Genomic DNA, 22,311 nt, shown 5'->3' with positions numbered 1-22,311 from the left:
ACTCGACAGCGATGTAACGTCACTGTGAATATCCGGTCATGAATGCACATCTGTGCACACGTCATAAAAAAAGCCAGACAGCGACTTAGCATCACACCAAACATCCACTCATTCGTGCAAATCCTTCCTCACAAAACATTGAATGGACAGTTAACCACAGACACAGATTTCAACATGAGGCTGCGTGACTTAACCCCATCCCGCCATTCAAATCCCATCTGACCTCGGGCTGTCCTCGACCAAGGACACTGTTGGTCCGTCAAACAAATCATATGATTTGTCGACTGATCGATTAGTTGATTTAATCGACAGATCTGTAAAACTGAGTTTTCTCCACGAAGAGTCACACAACTCTGAAACTTTTAATCTAGAGACAAAAAAAGCATTAAAAAATCACTACAGATGACCAATTAGCCGACTAATTGACTGACGGGCCCTAAAATATTAATACACATATATCCCACTTTAAAAAAACACAACAATCAAGTGGTGAACGCCGATCAAAGAGGGGAAAATAACTATCCAGTAGGGAAGGAGGAGAGGAAATCATTCACAGGAGCGCTTGATTTTTACAGCCCTCAAGTTCTGGCCACAGCAGATAGCCATCAACTGGGGCGATAAATCTCCCTGAAACTACTGCAGTCGCGCCTCTTTCTTTGGACGCAGTTATTATTCTAGCTCCGGGTAAACAAACTAGGGGGTGAGTTATGTGACGTGGAGATCTCACTACGGCTACATTACTAGGTGGAATAAAGTTCTCTTCAGACCGGCAGGAAGCTGGACAGGATGACAGAACAAACATCCCCCCCCCAGCTACTAGAGCTGAACTGTGACCAGAGGGAGTCATTACATGTAACAGAACGTGGAGGATAAATAGAGGAGAGTGATTAATACTTTAATGTTTTGGCAATGTCTTTCTTTGATGATAACATGAATTCAGCGAGATGGCTTGGGCTGAAACAAATTGAGAAGAGCCAAAGTAAAGTGCAGCTGAACTCTATTGGCTAAAGATGAGACTCGAGAAGGAACAAAATACAGCAAAGTGCCACTGAAATGAACTGATTTATACTGTTCAAGCATAACCAAATCAAACAGAAGTTAAGGGGAAAGCAGATGGAAAGAGAACGCGAGCAGTTCAACTCGGGGTTAGGTCGCGCAGATTGCTAAAGAGAGACGAATAAAACTGGAGTGACGGCGAAGAAATTGAGAACAAAGAGAAGGAGCGATGGAGTCAAAACAATTTAAAAAAAAGGTAAGCGAGAGGGCACGCGGAAGAGGCAGAATGAAAGGGAAACACAGCGAGAGGGCGAAGATAGAGAGAGGGAAGAGGCGAGAAGGCTTGTTCTGGGTCTCAGGGGCCACTTCAACACAACACTTCACAGTGTAAAAATACTGCTGACCCTCCGACGGGCGGCCTTTGATCAGAGAGAGAGAGATGTTTGCTACATGAGGTCATTTTGGTTAATTCTGACAGGATTAGTTTAGATTTAGTGTTACATTTATCTTGACACAGAGTTAGATGAGAATATTGATTCCACTTTCAACGTCTGCATTAAGGGGGGGGGGGGGGATAGAGAGTTAGCCTAGCTTAGCATGAAGACTGTAAACGGGTGAGAACAGCTAGCCTGGTTCTCTCCACACCAAAAAATACACCTGACACCGTCTAAAGCTTAGTAATTACACCATATATTGTTTAAGCTGTAAGGTGTTTAAAAACAGACACGTTGTTGGAGATACAATTATTTATTGGCCAACAACAGTCGAGATCGTACACACTTCCCACGCATGCACTCACCTCCACCACTGAAACTACTGACTCCACACGCCACTGTTTATTCTACCTAAATTATGTTCATGCTACCTAAGTTAAATAAAACCCTTTCTGTTAACTACTACTTGTGTGTATCCCCCTTTGTTGTCATGGCCGTGGCGGCCCAGTTCGTGACAGTATGGATTAACAAAACTAAATATAGGTGCTGGGAGGCACATTTATTTTAACTTTTGATAGAGACAGCTTTTCTTCTGCTAAGCTAGGCTAACTGGCTCCAGGTTAAAGCTCCAGTTTACAATTCCAAGAACAAGGCTAACTTGGTACAACGTTTGACTTACCAGTATATTTATAGATAAACTGGGATGTCTAGTTGGAGTAACAGCTTAATGTGTTTAAAGGGTTATCAAACACCTTCACGCTGCACGACTGTATGAAAAGCAGGATTTAAAAACTCTAGAACAATATCACTGCAACATCGATGACATGCTAAACAGCATGAATACACTGTTCACATTATGTCATCTATCTGCATCGCCGGTGTGGCCTCATTCAAATGAATACGGGAGCCGAAGTGGGTTTGAACGCGTGTGTGAATGTGTGCGTGTGGTTGTGTGCGAGTAGAAAGAGGCAAATAAATAAAGAGGAAGAATGTGGGTGGAAAAGCAAAGACAGTAACTGTTTGTTGACATTTGAGTGTGAGTGAGCGTTTATGACGGAAAGAAGGAGAGGAAGAAAGGGACGAGTTGGGTATGAGGATAACAAAAAAAGCAAAGAAAGAAGGTTTGAGTTACATGTCAGGGTGACCGGCAAGACCTGGGGGGTTTGGAGGGGGGGAAGGAATGTGTCCCACCAAATCACACCTCACACAAATAGACTGCTCTTCACTCTGTCAGAGCCAATTATCTGAGCAAACAAACACCCTGACGTGTCTCTGTGTGTGGGCCGCCCCCCTCTGACAGTGTGCAAGGTGTTTATTGCACAATCTGCTACTGTACTTTTTGAAAATGTTACACACTCCCAGCCATCTAAAGTGTCCCTTCTCGGGCCTCCGTCTCGTTTTCAAATATTCATATTCAGCCGCCTGCGGTGATGAGATGAGAGACGTAGTGAGCGCTTACCCAGTTTCCCAGCAAGCTCTGGGGCGAGTTCGGAGTCACCGTTGGCCATCCCGGGTCCACCTCTTAAACTGGAGTCATCTGGTGGGGGAGAGAGAGAGAGAACGCATCGTTAGCGAATTGACAACTCGTGAATGTCTGACCATGAGTTATGTGCTACACAAAGAGAGCTGCTGCCAGATGTAAATATGAATTTGCACTTTCAAATCGGCAGTGTTGAATTGTCTTGATGAAGTCATGAGAGACCTGGAGTGTATGGGAGTTAGGATGGATTATTTGGAAGGAGGCTTTTGTCTGTCTTCTATCGACATGTGACAGCTGTTTCATAAGATGCAGCTGTTTCAGCATGGGGTCATGAGGTGTGATGGTTTGTTCATACACACATACACTCAAGAGTTCAGAGATACATTGATCCGCCCTCTCAAATTGGATGCAGATTGTTACCAGTTAGGGAGGTAGAATGCAGAAGCATCTCTGTTATCGCTCTAACGTTTGGAAAAATGTAGAATACATTTCTATTTGATTTTTTTTTAAAGTAGGAAAACATAAAAGCGGGCTGATAACACCGGTGGATCGGTTCCCTGAAGTATCAGGTAAAAAAAGACTCACTGTCCGCATCACTTAAAGTCAAAGCTTTTTAAAAATAACAATGCTTCAGTGCACATCTGGTTTGCAGGTAGCAGGTCAAATCTGGTGGAAAAGTGAGACTGAGGCGTTACAACTCACAGGAAAAAGTCACTTCTGGCTTTTCAAAATGTACTTTCCATCCAGCAGAGACTCTGTCCACCATTCGTTTCAAATGTCTTGTCAAACCAGCAAAACCAAATGACAAATAACATGATACGCCTGTCCTCTGGTGTCATTCTGCCAGAGACTCGTTGCTACTGCAGCTCACTGGTGATGAAAGCTGTGACATTAATGCTACAAGTCCAACCTCCATAACTCTACCGTAACTCCAAAATAACTCCTTCCTGACTCCCTGACATCGAGAACACAAGATCATTAATTTGTCATTAAAACTGAGGTCTTTTTCAAAAGGATTCCTCAAACTACCTTTAGGAATACCTTCCAAAAATACCTTCGTACAGTATGTGGCGATATCATATTCCACAATAGAATATTGCTTTTACTCGCTCGCTGGTGTATCGGTTTCCCTCCCCTGGCATCTCTTCCCGAATTGATTATCAAAAAGATACAAACATCTGTCTGAGCCTTCACGCTACGGAGCGCTTCAAGATGGAACCAGTGTATCCGAGGGGCCCTTTATCAGGGAGGTGGGGACGGGGGCTGATACAGAGCAATATGAGGGCTGTCAAAATACGTGACGGGTGGGGGGGGGGCGGACTAACTTGACTTGAACCTGAAACTTCAACCAAAGCCTGATGGTAGTTCTGTAAAGAAATAAATAAAGAGAATCAAACAGCCTCGGACCACCTGCAGTAAATATGTGAAAGTGCATACTTGTAAATTAATACGTTCATCTTACATGTTGGTACAAATACGCAATCTGCGAGCGGATTTTAAAAGACCAACTGAAAGCTCCGTGTTTAATGCGGCGCCAAATGTCTTCAGAGCATCACCATTTGGATGATGGAGTGAAAGATGCATTTAAAATGCAAATAGGAGGCATGACCTGCATCCTCGGAGCTGGTATATATATATAGCATGCAGGCAGGCCCTGTGTGTGTGTGTGTGTGTGCGTGTGTGTGCACGAGAGAGTGTGATATTAATTCCTGTATGGGTGTGTCTGTGCATGTGCGGGTGCACACGTTATTTAACTAAGTGGTAACTCGAGGTGCGGGTATTCCCGTTGCACCTCACTCCTTCGTCCCTCCCTCCTGCCACATGTACGCCGCGTTCTGAGAAAGGGCCGTGCGTTTGAAGCCTCGCGGCATGGGGGTCTGATCTGGGTAGGATGGGAGGTGGGTGGGATGGGAGGTGGGTGGGGGTGGCATGGTTTAGCACTCTTAACAGCTAAACCCCCCCTCCCCTGGCCTGGTGCGAGCCTGTAAACCTTACTTGGCAGACCTCCCACAGACCCGTTCACAGAGGGGGGGCTGGACCGCTTCAGTGCAGCCAAAATTTAAAAACGTGTACATGTACATCAGCTGTATATTGTGACAGCGATGCATCAGAATGACTTTACACACAGCTGATATCGTACATGTCTATATATCCAAAGTATGTTCTTTTAGAGCCGTCTAGTCTTCTGGAGTCAAACTGGAAACAGTATCTTTCAAAACCTGCAAATCACAAGTCAGCATGTTCGACACCCTGGCTTCAGAAACCGTTTCTGTCAGCAGAGCCAGTTTTACACCTTTCTTTAGTTCTGTTATAGGTTTGGGGGGTGGGGCTGAACACACATGGAGTAGAACACGTATTCCCTCCCTGCTTCAAGTGTTTTTAATAAACAAGATGCTTTCTTCTGATGTCGTTCCACCTTCTAATGTTCGCCAGATACTTTGGCAGGTGATTCCGACAACTGACGCACACACACACACCTGAAGGCAAGAATAAGAAAGCGTTTTCACGGTATCAATAACTGATGAGATAATTGCAGCTATATATACTGTATACTCAAAGAATTCCAAAGCCGATTCCAAGAATCAGTGTGAGGACTGATCGGCTAAAAGAAAGTCCATCACAGTCGAATGCGTTCTTCACTGTGCTGTGTTATGTCCACATGAGCTTGCTAGTGTTGCAGCGCTGCTTTTTTTAATTTATTTTTTTTACCACAGCCGGACTCTACAGTGCAAAATGAATGTGTGAATGTGAAAACTTATTTGGGCACACCGGTGAGTGTCTCTGAGTTTGGACTCTGAGGTTGGACAGATTCACTAAACTCTGAAGGTAAAATATCATCAGCAAAGAGGACGAATCAGTCAAGTAGCTGCTTCTGATTTTAAGGCCTATTCTCAGCCAAAGATTGTTTGTGCGGTAAGAAGCACCACTCACACACTGTTTTTGAGAGTTAGAAGTCTCCTCTGTAGCTTATCGCATCAGTTTTAGGAGTCACATTGTCCCACTTTATCCTTTATTCTTATAAAACCAACACTTTAATACTTTGGAACCTTCAGTGTTTGGATCAAGTTTGTGGGGAAAAAAAAGGTGTGTCATATAGAAGCAGGCTACATCTTTTATTATTTCAATGTGTCAGATGTATCTTTAATAATTTCGGCAGCTACCCAATATTAAAAGATTTGGATCAGGGCCAAAACAACTTTTACCATAAGCTTTTGGACCACATGCTTCTGATTAATGTTCATCTTCTCCTGTCCCAGATGTACCACTTTGAAGTCGTACGTGCTCAAGATGTGAGAGGGTATCTCTCTAAATGTATTCTCCAAATCGCTTTTACACGACATCGTTCACACACATTCACACAACGAGGCTGCCAAAAAAGATGCCACTTGAACTAATGCCCATTCGAACACACACAGACACACACACACACACACTTTAACACTGTTTTGTATTGCTCTTATTTTAACCTTCACTCACTCTCTCCTCACGCGTGTGCTTCCCATTTCATTTTTCTGCCTCTTTTCTTCTTCTTCTTTCTTCTCATTCCTCTCTCTTTTCATCTACGGGGAGGGGGGGAAGGGGGGATGGGGGGGGGGGGGGGGGGGACGGTGGTTCAACAGTGTGCTACATTTCACACATTCACTGGCGGGGGTACCCCTGTGTGACTGAGTGTGTTTGAATAACCCCTTCTTGTATTTACATTTTGGTCTGCCGAGAAAAGGACATGAGCAAGCTCAGAAATATGAGTCCCAACCGTCCAATGTGTGTGTGTGTGTGTGTGTGTTTGTGTGCGTGTGTGTGTGTTTGTGTGTGGGTCCGGGCAGTGTTTTCCTAAAGGGTCATGTCCTTCCAGGTTTTAATATAGAGACACTGGATATGTGGACAGAGCCTCTGAGTGTTCATGTGTTAAGGCTGCGTGTTGCCGCATCAGGGCCAAAACCAGCCCGGTGCTGAGTTTGTGTATCTGACAAAACCCAGTAAACCACGGTTAGTCCTCTAAAACGGACCACGGTCACAGCTTGCCTCACACTTCATCCAGACTTGATGTTTCACATCATAATTTAGCTACCGCGAGTGAACGCGTCTTACGTAACTCTGGAAGAAGAGGCATTGTTCAGTTAAACCTGGATCCTAGGAGGGTTTATTTTTTGCTCCAGCAGCAACAGCTCGCTATAAATATTGCAGCGGATTGCAGTTTTGACCAAAGTTGAAGTTGCATGGATGCAACTGATCAGACATACCCAAAAATAATCTTCAGTCTTCACATGGATTTCAACTTGGCTCTAAAAAAACTACCTATATGAGTACTTGTTTCAAGCAAGTTATTGGACAGTAAACTTTATTCTTTCACGGGTGTTTTAAAGTTTCATTCTTGACCCTGAAACCAGCAGTTTAGAAAACAATCCCACCACGAGGTCCATTAGCCGAAGCTTTTGATCATCTTACGTGATTTTCATCAGCAGTAAGCAGCCGTCACAGGATTATAGATGTTAACATTTATTTCTGCACACTTTAACGAGGTCTCATCCATCATACTTTCACTTTTAGAGCAGGAATTAAACCAATCCCTACCGCTGTACGTTTCTATTTAAATATACAAGCTACATGCGATTTTTTCTATGTAAATAAAATACACCATGCCGGAAGGGTTTGCATATAATAATGCAATACAATAAACAGGGATGATTTACTGATGCATGTTTAAAAAGGGAATGCCTATCTCTACCTAATCTAACTTCCAGGTGCATAACTCATTCCTGAGGAAGATCGTAGCGTTTAGTCAACAGCAGGCGACTTAACATTTTCAGGTTTTTCGGGGGAATGATAGCTGCAGAAAAGTAACTTTGACTTTAAACAATGAGACATCATGAGCACGATGTCGGATGTCCGAGGAGCTCGCAATCGGTTACACTACGTGACCTCTGGTTGGTGCGCCGCAGAGATTATTGGATGACTATTTCATAAGAGAGAAGGACAAGATGATAGATGATGCATTTGGGGGCGGCACACGGCTGAACTTGAGAACCCTCACTCTTCAATACGATCCATCTTCCAAAAGACACCGTTCGTCCTTCAGCAGTTTGTTGGCCTGTCGGTGCTCCGACCCCCTACTACAACACACACTGTCATTATAACTCCATCAGTTCAGTGATACTCTGGAAACTAGGAAACCACATGCATCTTATGCTATAAGCCCTCTGGCTGTTGTTGGAATAACACCAGAGATTTGACATTTTTGCTCATTTGTAGTTTTTTTTTGTTTGTGGGTGAAGACGATGTGCCTCTGTTGTGTTTGTCTGACATGCTACATTCAGAGACCACGTTCCAAACATACTTTTCTCTCCAGCCACAGTCATTTGAGGAACATTCGCTCGAGTTCAGCTGCAGCGAGTTGCAACATTACACACAGTGTCTTTTGTAATAAATGGTTAGATTTACATGCTGTGGCTCCAGATCTAAAACGTACAACTTTAAATGCTCTGTGGAAAGTTTCTGTCTGCAGTACGGGTCGCGTTTCATATGTAATTAGCAGCTCATGTAATCCATCGAGGACAGTAATTGTTTAATGTACTTAGGAATGAGCCAAACCCCTGCAGACCACAGTTTAGCAAAGAAATGAATTTTTTTTTTTATTAAAAAATTAAATAAAAGGTTTTGTCAATGATATTTCATGTCAGTTCAGATCACAATACTGAACAATAAGGATAATATTTTCCTTATTACTATTTGCTCCTTAAGTCCTTAATGTGCTGCACAGATCTATTGTGCTTATGGATAATGCTATTTAGAGCTGAAATGATGAGATGATTCATCGATACGGTGACGGACGGAATAAGTCAGCAACAATGTTGACCTTTTATCGAACAAAAATGGCCACAGTGTGCAAGTGTTCTCTGTTTTATGTCACTGTATCTTTGATAATCAGCATTTTTCAACATATTTATTACATTTCACTGACTAAATGATTAATCGATTATATATAAAAAACATATCGTCTTTGATCATTGTCAAGGTATTCATTGATAATGAAAATATGAGTTAGTTGAAACTTTGTCAGTGAAACAGTTTTTCCATTTAAAGGCCAAAAGGGTTGTCTTCTTAAAAGTAATTTCATAAAGTAAAGATGCCAAAAATATATACATCCATAGTTCCGACACACGGTCCAGAGAACATAATTCATAAACGCTTAAAGTTTGTCATATTCTCAAGAGGAGACAGCGCAATGTGTCCACATCTGCACATATGAACTACAGAACCATTGCGCGCGCACACACACACACACACACACACACACACACACACACACACACACACACACACACACACACACACACACACACACACACACACACGCGTCACTTTGATTTACACTCTTGCCTGCGTAGAGGCCGTGTAGGCTTATGGAAATCATTAGGACTTGGGCTGCTACACACTTCCACATTAACAGCATGAGAGAGAGACATCGAAAGGGGCTGCGACGGAGAAAGAGAGGGAACGAGACGGGAACTGACTGACTTTTAGAGGAGGTCAAGAGGCAGCAGGAGAGGGATGAAAAGACAGAGAGCTGGAGAGAATGAGAGAAAGAGAGAAAGAGGCGACAGTGCGGAGAAAGATTTATTAACTGTAACCGCAGAACAGACAATCGTACATTATAGTTAACAGCTACTCTGTATGACCGGCAACACTGGTTTACATGACAGATTAACAGCTTGTGTGTTTGTGCGTGTGTGCGCGCGTGCGTGCGTGTGTGTGTGTGAGTGTGTGTGTGTGTGTATTCCGGGAGTATTTAGTGGGCAGTCATCACAAGGGTGACACGTCTTTGAGGTAATGATATTTCAACATTTATAAATCACACACACACACACATAAACAATTTAAACGAAATCCTCATGAGGTAAATATCCTTTGGGTACATTTGATTCCATCACCCTTCATCATGCTCTCACACACACACACACACACACACACACACACACACACACACACACACACACACACACACACACACACACACACACACACACACACACACACACACACACACACACACACACACACACACACACACACACACACACACACACACACACACACACACACACACACACACACACACACACACACACACACACACACACACACACACACACACACACACACACACACACACACACACACACACACACACACACACACACACACCAACACCTGACAGGGTTTTCTGGTCTAAATATTGTCCCGGTCCATCGGCCAACCTCGGCCCGGGCCAAGACAACAACTAAAACCTTTTTACGAGTTCAACTTCACGAGGCTATTTGCAAACGCGATTACACGTCGTGCCATTCTGGGCTCAGGCTCTCTGAAATATGATGAACACACGTCAACGTTCGGCCTGGACTTTCTGCCAGCTTTCTGACTTATTTGGTACGAACCTATGTGTGTGAGCCAATCCCGAACACACAAACACACATAGATGGACTAACAGAGAGACGCACATTTAAGACAGCAATTATTTTTATATTGCTCTCTTCGTATGCGGCTGATTTTGCTGGCAAGAGTTTCAGAGTGCAGGTAGGTTTAAGGAGGCTCAGGGTACGTGTGTGTGTGTGTGTGTGTGTGTGTGTGTGTGTGTGTGTGTGTTACTACATGTGTAAAGAACTAAAGAAAGAGAGAAAGAGGCTGTGGAGGTTCACATGGCTGAATCCTCAGTTATGCATTATGTATTGAAGTGAAGTCAGCACCTTCGCTATTTAGAGCATATCTATTACCTCCGCACGGCGTTCAACATTACTAACAGTGTAAACAAAGGCAACGGGGCTGACAGAGCTAACGGTGTTAACCTGAGGGGGAACCAGAGGCTCGTGCACGCTCACATGCACCTATGAGCTCTAAAAGCATGTGGGCCCGGTTATGCCAACAAAACAGAGAAAAGCTTCAATTACAACACACACAGACAATTACTCCACTATATCTTTGCATAGCAAATAGTTCTTTGCTGCTATACATTATTGCTCTGAACATCGTAGAGAGAGTGTTTAAGAAAGGAAAGAATCCCTTCATTTTGTGAGGGACCTGTAACTGTGGCTCACAATTTTGACCTGCAGTGCACTTCATGTGAATGCTTGGAACTTGATAATGTTCCCAGTTTCCGTTTTGGATCCCCCCCCAAAAAAATCTGTATTGATTCATATCGGTCCTTAAACTTTTGAGAGTGGAATAAAATATGCAATGTTTTTAGTCACATTTGAATTAGGTTGTAATGAGAGTGACTGTGAAGCTTGTCAGACTTAATGGGAGTTTATTCCGAGCCCTGACAGCCGAAACAGGATTGCACAAGAAAGCTTTGAACAGATGCGTCACCATGTTTCATTGGCGGCGGTTAACCAGACAAATACACCAGAAACACAACGTCTGTGAAACAAACGCTAATATCTACAACTACTGAAATCAATCACAATTAATTAGTCAATCCCAAACACACAGCACTTATTAAACCGGACTAGCATTTCTTTCACCCCAGGATCTTGATGTGAAGAAGATGTGACTCCACCAACTGCTGACAATGCCAGTGTGTGGATACAGTGTGTGGCTGCTCCTCCAGCACCAATGATGCAGAGAGTGTTATCTCCAACCCCCGCTGGGTACAGGTGTTGGAATAAAACAGCATGCAATAAAAAAAAAGAGGTATTTAGTGAGGCAATGTTCACAACGTTGCAAAAGTATATTTATTGTGCGGACACCTTCTCCTTTTCAATCAAGTGGTCAAACGGGTCAGCTTTTTGGTTTTCAAAAACTTCCAGCCTTGCCTGAAGTGAAAAAAGGCGGCGAGCAGGGAAACATGCCTGGTCAACGATATGAAGAGCTGACTCCTCAGAGCTACAAGCTTTTCCTCCAGCAGGATTATTACTGCTTTTATAACCTGGGCCGGCGGTGTAAGTTCTGCTTACCGCTGCAGCAAAAAAACGCCCGTGCGTATTCTCAAGTCGGATTGGAAATGTTGAACAATTCGGCCTTATCTGACCCATAATCCCTCGCTCTCTACTTTCTGTGTTCCCTCGCTGCTGAAGTAAACACCGAGCTTCTGCAGTGAAATCAAACAGAGCACTCAGTCTCAGTTGCAGACTAAACAAAAACATTTTCAGGGGAAACCTTTTGTATGCCAGCATCACGTTAGAGGGAGAACTAGAGAGTCAAAGAGTGAAGGTGCATGAATATGTAGCTCCTTGTGTGTGTGTGTGTGTGTGTCTAACTCTAAGCAGAGCTCTGTATTTCCTGAAACTGAGCAAACTGCAGTTTGATCTTGTGCCCAACACACTAATTACAGCCACCTGTGTGTGCGTGTGTGTGTGTGTGTGTGTGAGGTATGAGTGGCTGCATGAGGGAGGAGGGTGACCGTATGAAAAAGGCTATTTCCACTCACATATACACACATTTAGAGGACAAAATAATGGAGCGTCATACTTTAAGGCAGAGGTGCTGTTTTCCACTCTTGGAGGTTAACCTTCAGTGTGTGTGTGTGTGTGTGTGTGTGTGTGTATTTGGTTTGTGTCCGGCTTATTACCTTCACTTTGGCCTCGGCCCTGTCTCACAACCAGGCACGTCTGAGTCTGTCTGTGCAGCCGTCAGTCACTCAGTCAAGACCTTTTTGAGTCTAAGCATACAAGAAAGCTCAACATCTACTGGGCACGGTTCCCATTTCAGAGCGGGAGTAAAGACAGAGCGTTAAACAGATTGAGCCAATTGCTTCATTGACCCATCAAACCACTGATTCTGTGCTCACCGCAAATTCTCCCCGACTCTTGCAGCGGCTTCCTTTGAAGCTACGTTTTCCATGTGTGCTTCAAGGACTGATGACGCACATTTTCACCTTTCCAGTGTATGTGAGACAAATGACCTCATTCCGGAAAATAAGAATATGAAATGGACCAAAATGATCTGCAAGTCCAAGACCAGATTGGGACAATATGATGAAAATTAACCTTACTTGACCAACAAAGGGTTACATGTGCTGTAACCACTTAGACAACTCCTGTAACTATTATCTTTAAATATATGTCTTCATCATCTCAAAACCTTAAGTTTTAATAATAATCCATTTAATTTATATAGTGCTTTTCTAGATACTCAAAGACACTTTACATTATACACCGTAGACACAGCTACGGGGAGCAATGCAGGGTTAAGTGTCTTGCTCAAGGACACATCGACTAGGGCGGGGATTGAACTGCCAACCTCTTGATTGAAAGACGGGCATGCTAACCACTGACCCATAGTCGCCCCACTTACTTAAAAATATGTTATGAGCCCCATATAGGTTGATTCAATACTGTGTTCCAAGTGATCCTCGAATTCCTGTCTTTATTTTTAAATAAAAAAACATAAGCGTATATGATCCACCCTACGGAGGAAGCTCATTTCGGCCGCTTGTATCCGAGATCTCGTTCTTTCGGTCACGACCCAGAGTTCGTGACCATAGGTGAGGGTTGGAACGTAGACCGACCAGTAAATGGAGAGCTTTGCCTTCCGGCTCAGCTCCCTCTTCACTAAGACGGACCGGTACAGCGCCTGTTTTACTGCTGCAGTCGCACCGATCCGCCTATCGATCTCCCGCTCCACCTTACCCTCACTCGTGAACAAGACCCCGAGATACTTGAACTCCTTCGCTTGGGGTAGGCAGTTTGCCCCCACCTGGAGGGAGCAATCCGCCGGTTTCCGGCAGAGCACCATGGCCTCAGATTTGGAGGTGCTAACTCTCATCCCTGCCGCTTCACACTCGGCTGCAAAACGCCCCAGTGAATGCTGGAGGTCACGGTCCAAGGAGGCAAACAGGACCACATCATCCGCAAACAGCAGAGAGACTCCCAAACCGGATCCTCTCCGCCCCCTGGCTGCGCCTAGATATCCTGTCCGTGAAGGTCACGAACAGGACCGGTGATAAAGGGCAGCCCTGGCGGAGGCCAACACCCACCGGGAACGTGTCTGACTTACTACCGAGGAGACGAACACAGCTCCTACTGCAGGCGTACAGAGACCGGATGGCCCGTGCCAATGGGTCCGGCACCCCATACTCCCGCAGCACCCCCCACAAAACCCCCCGAGGGACCCGGTCGAAAGCCTTCTCCAGGTCTACAAAGCACATGTAAACTGGTTGGGCAAACTCCCAGGACCCCTCCAGTAATCTTGCGAGGGTAAAGAGCTGGTCCACTGTTCCACGACCGGGACGGAATCCGCACTGTTCGTCCTGAATCTGAGGTTCGACAAGCGGTCGGAGCCTCCTCTCCAGCACCCTGGCATAAGCTTTTCCCGGGAGGCTGAGCAGTGTGATACCACGATAGTTCGAGCACACTCTCCGGTCCCCTTTCTTGAAGATGGGAACCACCACCCCGGTCTGCCAGTCCATGGGCACTGTTCCCGACCCCCATGCGATACTGAAAAGGCGTGTCAACCAAGACAGCCCAACAATGTCCAGCGCTTTCAGCATCTCAGGGCGGATCTCATCCACCCCTGGCGCCTTGCCACCAAGGAGCTTTTTGACTACCTTAGCGACCTTTGCCAGGGATATGGGTGAATCCACCCCAAAGTCTTCCGGCGCTGCCCCCTCTCCGGGGGACATGTTGGCTGGGTTTAGGAGTTCCTCAAAGTGCTCTTTCCACCGCCCGACGATGTCCCCAGTCCGGGTCAGCAGTTCCCCCCCCCTGCTGAGAACAGCCTGGGGTAGACCCTGCTTTCCCTTCCTGAGCCGTCGGATGGTTTGCCAGAACTTCCTTGAGGCCAACCGAAAGTCCTTCTCCATGGCCTCCCCGAACTCCTCCCATGCCCGAGTTTTAGCCTCCGCGACCATCGTCGCTGCAGCCCTTTTGGCCCGCTGGTACCCGTCAGCTGCTTCAGGAGACCCCTGGGCCAGCCAGGCCCGAAAGGCCTCCTTCTTCAGTTTGACGGCTACCCTCACCCCCAGTGTCCACCACCGGGTTCTAGGGTTGCCGCCACGACAGGCACCGATGACCTTCCGGCCACAGCCCCGAGCAGCCACGTCCACAATAGAGGCTTTGAACAAGGTCCACTCGGATTCCATGTCCCCAGCCTCCCTCGGGATTTGTGAGAAGTTCTTCCGGAGGTGGGAGTTGAAGACCTCCCGGACAGGATCCTCTGCCAGACGTTCCCAGTTCACCCTCACTACACGTTTGGGCTTGCCAGGTCTCTCTAGCCGAGTCCCCCGCCATCTGATCCAACTCACCACCAGGTGGTGATCAGTTGACAGCTCTGCTCCTCTCTTCACCCGAGTGTCCAAGACATACGGCCGCAGATCAGATGATACGATTACAAAGTCGATCATTGATCTCCGGCCTAAGGTGTTCTGGTACCAGGTACACTTATGAGCCACCTTATGTTCGAACATGGTGTTTGTTATGGACAAACTGTGGCTAGCACAGAAGTCCAACAACAAAACACCATTCGGGTTCAGATCGGGCAAGCCGTTCCTCCCAATCACGCCCCGCCAGGTTTCTCTGTCATTGCCCACGTGAGCGTTGAAGTGTCCCAGGAGAACTATGGAGTCGGCAGGCGGCGCCCTTTCCAGGACCCCTCCTGCTGTTCGGTGCATAAGCACAAACAGCAGTCAGAGCCTTACTCCCCGCAACCCGTAGGCGCAGGGAGGCGACCCTCTCGTTCCCCGGGGAAAACTCCAACACAGCGGCGCTCAGCCGGGGGCTCGTGAGTATCCCCACTCCCGCCCGGCGCCTCTCACCCTGGGCAACTCCAGAAAAGGACAAAGTCCAACCCTTCTCCAGGAGCTTGGTTCCAGAGCCCATGCTGTGCGTGGAGGTGAGCCCAACTATATCTAGCTGGTACCGCTCCACCTCCTGCACCAGCTCCGGCTCTTTCCCCGCTAGTGAGGTGACATTCCACGTCCCTAGAGCTAGTCTATGCTGCCGGCGATCGGCCCGCCCAGGTCTCCCGCCTGGCCCGCTGCCCGGTCTACATAGCACCCGACCCCGATAATTCTCCCTGCGGGTGGTGGGTCCACAGGGTGACTGCTGCTCCATGTTGTTCTTTCGGGCTGAGCCCGACCGGGCCCCATGGGCGAAAGCCCGGCCACCAGACGCTCGCCGACGAGCTCCCCTCCTGGGTCTGGCTCCGGGAGGGTGCCCCGGTTTCCCTTGTCCGGGCAAGGTGGCTACAATCCGTGGGCCGGGCTCAGCCTTAGAGATAGGGTAAGGAGCTCGGACATCAGGGGGGAGCTTGGAGTCGAGTCGCTGCTCCTTCGTGTCGAAAGGAGTCAGCTGAGGTGGTTCGGGCATCTAGTCAGGATGCCTCCTGGACGCCTCCCATTAGAGGTTTTCCGGGCACGTCCAACTGGTAGGAGGCCCCGGGGAAGACCGAGGACACGCTGGAGGGATTATATCTCCCGGCTGGCCTTGGAACGCCTCGGGATCCCCCAGAATGAGCTGGAAAGTGCTGCGGGTGAGAGGGAAGCCTGGGTCGGCCTGCTGAACCTGCTGCCACCGCGACCCGACCCCGGATAAGCGGGTGATAATGGATGGATGGATGGATGGATGGAAGCGTATATGATAATCTTTGTGCCAGTCTACACCAAAGTGCTTTTTCCTGATGCTATACTACCTTCTGAAACTGCACTTTTGGTCTTTTTTTCTGGTAAGCTGAAAAATGTTTAACTTGAGGGTAAAACGCTGAGCTTGTCACTGTCACTTTTTACCCAGCCATCTGATCAAAGTAGAGGAGGGACGGGACTTTTATTATGAGTATGTTGAAAAATCTCTTTTGTGGACACGGCCCTCAAGCCAGCTCTCTGTGTTATTCTCTTGTGTTCTGGCCCTTTAGTTGAGCTGAAGATGTGTTTGATCAGGAAGCTACAAACAACGTGCACACACACAAGATAAAACAATCGGGTTTACGACAAAAGTAGTAAATATTAACATCATCACAGCTCAAAACATCTGGTGTTCTTGTGTTTCACTCCTCAACAATGTAACTGTTAAGTTTTTTTTTTTCTGGAGAGTGCAGCTGGCTTCACATGAAGGTGAGGCGGTAAGTAGTCTAAGTGAGAACAGCAAAGCCCCCCAAAGTTCCTCTTGAGTTAATCCTCAATAAGCTAATGCTTCCAGGTAACTCATTTAAGCCAGGGAGCAGAGTTTTGGCTAAAACTGCTGCCAATAAAAGTCGGTTCCAGGAAGTCAGATCTACCACCCCTACAGGCTGAAAACTGTTCCAGAGCCCTCGGCCCTGAAGCCTTTATATGTCTACGGTACAGCTGTATCATACTGTACCACTTCACCCTTCTCATTGTCCTTTTCTACGGCACTATAAACAATATTTTACAGTGCCTAGTTAGTTTAGTCCAAACTGACTCAGCATGAACAGCACTTTTTTTGTCAACTTAACAACTGTTAATAAATGGTGTACTTGCAGTGTGCACGTACCGCACTGACACACGGATGACATCTCAGCCACCCACATGTGGACCAGTATGAATTCCCATCCCCTGTAGAAATTACACCCTTTGCACTAGTGATACTTTTGTCCTTGCTTACACATATAGTCTATAATCAGTTTATACTTTTATGAGTCAAGACTTCCTGTTACTGTACTAATTCAATTATGCAATATAACTTTGATCTCACTCTTGTTTATGGTATCTCATATTTTTGTAAATCTTGATCACTCTCATTGCATTTGTTGTGTTTTATATCCAATACTATATGCACCGTTTCAAAACGATAGACACCAACTCCTGTCTGCAAACCTGGAAGTACGGACAGCTTCCTGTTGCCAATTGCAGCACGGTGACGGCAGGAGAGACAGAAACGGTGTAAATGTTGAGAAGACTAACCTTCGTTCATTTAGATAGCGAACAGATTCTGTCCAAGCAAACTCTACTTCACATGTCTCTACATCTGAGCCGTTACACCCCCCCCCCAGGAGAAAACATTTTAGCACCTAGAAATGCATTGCACAACACCGACAGTTTGTGAAAGTGTTTCAGGGTGGATTTTCCTCCAGGTCTCGATGAGTAAGCGAATAAATCCCTACGCTTTCCGATCGCTGACCTCGGCCCCCCCCCCGACCTCCCTGCAAGGAGGCAAAAGAAAGGACACGTATTTGCTGGGGATCAATAAACGATCACATTAAATACTGATTAGGAATCGTTTTGCAACCGATGCCTCACTGCAGCAGCGAGGGGAAGAAGTTCAACTAAGTCGCTTCCAGCTGACAAAGCCCCATTCAATCTCTATCTGATGTTATCCAAATACAAAATATGTGATTAACATGCCATGTTTTTATGAGGCGTTAATAAGTCCGGATCCATTTTCCGGCAGAGTTACTCCAAGATTCAACTCTGGTATATTTTCAGACGCTGTGGCCAAGCACGGGCCATTTACCCTTGGCGGTAAGGTTTAGGTTAACAACGCGGCCTGGGTTTGGTTATGACATGAAACATGTTGTGAAAACCAACAGTGAGAATATACACGAAGCCCCTCGGCCGCTTCCAACGCTGAACATGGACTGAGTCAGAGCGTAAGATATCAACACAGCGATGAAATAAGTGGTTTCACACACCCGCTCATAAACGTCACACAGTGATGGGGTTTATGAGTTCTGAAAACATACAGTTAGGGATCAAGTTGTCTGTGTGTGTGTGTGTGTGTGTGTGCATGTTAATATAACGCGTGTGTGTTTGTACAACGAGAGCATCTGGATAAGTTAATTTAGTTTTTCTAAGCCACAGAACAAAAGACGACTTCTTGCGTTCCTCCTCTTTCTTTCCTTTTCTCTTTCCATGTGCAGTGTGTTTGTGTGTGTCTGTGTGTGTGTGTGTGTGTGTGTGTGTGTGTGTGTGTGTGTGTGTGTGCTGCTGTGACGGTGCATTAATCCATGAATGTGTGCCGTGTGTGTGCTTATTCACGGAGCTGTTTTACATCACTGTTCACACTTCATCGATGGGGCAGCAGGGTCAAGTGTGGAACACAGACTCCAATGGAGGGGTCTGGCCAACACACAGCTGCAGCCTCGAGCCTCGACCCTCCTCCTCAGCAGGTCAACATGACGGAGGAGATCCAGTCAAGGGCAGAAATGATGTGGTAGTCACAAAGATTAGATATAAAGTCACAAACTCACAGAAAAGGAGACTCAAGATCCGGATTATATAATAGAATCATACTAATATGATGAAGGACTTTCACCCAAACCATATTTTGTTCTTTTGCATGACTCTCAATCTCCTATGCACACCTCCAGCTGGTGTGCATCATGCAATGTTCCCTAAAACAACACAATAAAAAGACGCTAACACCAAAGTAGGTTGCATTTATAAGTCTGATTTTATCCTGCTTTTAATAATTTTTCAGATAAAAAAATAATAAGGTTATCCCTGTAAAACCTGTTAACACCCTAAATATCATGAAAGCACATCCACTACTTTTGAGTTTTGAAAGGCATTCTGGGAAACAGAGCACCGAGCTCCGAGGGTTCAATCTCACAAGCAAATTGCGAGAAAAACACATTCTTCAAGATGACAGAAAGGATGGAAATTAAGAGAAAAACATTGCGTTTCTTTTACACAAAATCACAACTATTTTCTTTTAGGAGAGTAAAACAAGCTGTGTGCGTTAGGTCCGGAGGAGATGCAGAAGGTGCACGGTCTGTTTAAGAGCCACCAGGTCAGATATATTTAGCAATTTGCTCCTTAAACCATCCTCGCTTATACAATCGATCGTCATATCACAAAAATAGACGATGTTCCCACGAGCCGAGCGTAGCCTCTTCCCTGTGTGTGACGGTCCACTACACCAGGATGATGAAGGGTTAAACAACTTACTAATGTGCTCGTGGCCCCGTACATTATTTTTTTTAAAGATTTTTGGTCAAAACAATTATTGGGTATAGAATAAAGAAAGAAATATGAGTCTTTTTTCCTGAAAGTATTTGCGCAGAACGTTTTCTTATTGATGTATGTGGGTTTACGTGTACTTTTATTCTTTTTTATGTGCATGTATAATCCTTTGCTGATGTTATTGTATGTTTGCGTGCCATTAAAGGGAATAAAGGAATAACTTCCTCAGTGTGTGCAACTTTGACCGTAAAAGCTGACTTGCGGAGCAGTGCCTACATGTACCAGAATGCATTGCTTTCTTAATTCTTGTTGTTCTGAGTTTGTACTCATGGTTGAATGCACTTATTGTAAGTCGCTTTGGATAAAATCGTCAGCTAAATGAAATGTAATGTATTATTGAGTGCCGGCATCAGTGCATCTGCCTGCATTTACTTGTGTACTAACTTGTGCATGGACATATTTTGCATCGAAGTGCACATGTGCGTGTGTGTACTAGTGTGCTGCCAGGAACGCGTGTGTGAATGCATGGATATGTGTGATCGGCCAGCTGCTGCCTGTGTAACTCTAGTAAACATCAAGGCGGCACTTTACTTCGCCGAATTAACGAAACTCTCACATCCTTCGCCACGCGCCTCCTTTGAAACGCACACCGCCGGCCTCGGCTCAGGACTTTGAACTCAGGGTGGGCGAGGGAGAGAATCGGCCTCGCCCACCCTGCTCTTCCCTGTATCAAATTATATTCCAGTTAAATATTTACTCATTAGTACTTTAGCAGCTTTCTCCCCATTTGACCTCTTTCTCATCTTACATCCCTGGATTCATTTTCACTCCTCGGGCTGGAGGTGCTAAAGCCAGATTCCTTTCTTATCTGATATAAAACAACACATAAATACTTGATACAAAGCATTTGACAGGTTAACTATTCCACACAAGTTTGGTGGAGCACGGACGTTCCTGTAGAAACATACAACGTCAATCTAATCAGTTGTAAATACGACACAAAATCCAAAAATACAAGCTAATATCCCAGTTTCATAACTCTTTTTTATACTTGTACACTTGTACATGTACATAGTGGTTATAAAGTTAATACATGTTAAGCTGCTGCTGGTTCGTTGACCTTTCAGCATGATTGGAATCAGATTCACTGCATGGATCTGCATTTTAGATGCCCGCGTGTGCGTGTTTTTAGAGTAGGTGTCAGGAATATGCGGTTGTCTGGTTTGACTTCAAAGATGCTGGCACTCTCTCGCTATTTGAGGCTACATGCTGACAGGCCGTCTTTGATGAACTATTTACGACAAAGTAAAAACCAACCCGCTCATCACGATGCGCCGCCGGGCGACGTTTCAACATGACTCGCCCCGACGCCTGCTTTGTTCAGCTCTCATTTGTGTTGCTCAGAGACGTTTGTGGAGTAATAATAATGCAACTTTTCATCCGCACCCAGCGGGATGCTCTCGTGCTAGTCGCTCACCTCCAAATAGTCAGTGTTAGTCTGAAGAACATCTCAGCGGGGCACACGATTTCCAAATGTTTGGCCTCGTAGCGATGGTGCAGACTCTGAAACTGGGTAAAAGTGAGTAACTCGGTGCTTAGAGAAGTTCGTATGTGCATGCAGTCGGAGGTGTTCTCGTGTAAATGTGTCAACACACACAGCTGCTGTCGTGTACAAATCTCTCCACCCCAAGGTCATCGACATGTCGAGACAATTTCTCGCCCTGTGAGCTTTCTAATCCCGATCGCACGCATTAGGAAACACAGTTTTAACAATTGAAAACAAAAGCCGTATTTCTTTTGTGCCACAGAGGCGTTGAGGTTTCCGAGGTTACTCAGGTGGATGGATGCAGAAGAACCAGCAGTGAAGGAGGGAGGTAGGAGGGAAAGGGTCTGCGGGAGATGTGACAGCAGCTTAACTCTGCGGCTTGTTTTTTCATCGTTTAACAACATGTCTGACAGCATCTACACATCCTCTGCTCTCCCTTGCTGTCTTCTTACTTCTGTTTTCACTTGTTGTGATGAAGGCTTTGGTCTTCGGGCCAAATAAAGTTACAGCGGAGGAACCGAGAACGACACACTCGGCTCGTCACGGCGGCTTAAATCCGACCGACGTTGGCATGAAAGCGCTTAGAAAACCCTTCGAAACACCGCTTAGAGAAATTGTCTAAGGATGTTAGCCTTGAATGAAAGCGTGGACAGTGTTGTAATAGCTCCAAACCTCTGGAGTTCAGAGGGATTTCAAAGGCGTTGCATTGAGTGTGCGCCGTCCAGAAGGAGCCACAGTTTGAAAGTTTGACCAAAAAGAAGAACAATAAAACAAAACCTATCCTTAAACCGAAACATGAAGTGCGCATGCATGCGCACAAATGCAGTACAGAGTCAGAGCAGAGGAATGCGGAGGAGAAATTGTGGTCATGGCCAAAGAGTGTGTGTGTGCGTCTGTGTGTGTATCAGTTTTCAGCATGCTGTCACACTGATCAAACTCCAGGCTGATAGCAGAGGCGCCGCAGAACCATCGCTGTGTTTGCATGGGGGAAAACCACACACACACA

The 22,311-nt window shown here is 45.8% G+C and overlaps 1 protein-coding gene across 1 annotated transcript in view; it reads right to left on the bottom strand.

The window, feature by feature from the left end:
- fgfrl1a (fibroblast growth factor receptor like 1a) overlaps positions 1–22,311 on the bottom strand; it is a 65,352-nt gene that overhangs the window by 6,643 nt on the left and 36,398 nt on the right. Inside the window, exon 4 of the mRNA XM_034544343.1 lies at positions 2,890–2,967. Coding sequence (XP_034400234.1) covers positions 2,890–2,967 — 78 coding nt within the window. The remainder of the gene's footprint in view (positions 1–2,889; positions 2,968–22,311) is intronic.

Source organism: Cyclopterus lumpus, chromosome 10, assembly GCF_009769545.1.
Source record: "Cyclopterus lumpus isolate fCycLum1 chromosome 10, fCycLum1.pri, whole genome shotgun sequence".
Classification (NCBI taxonomy): domain Eukaryota; kingdom Metazoa; phylum Chordata; class Actinopteri; order Perciformes; family Cyclopteridae; genus Cyclopterus; species Cyclopterus lumpus.
This window is presented reverse-complemented; position numbering and strand designations above follow the sequence as displayed.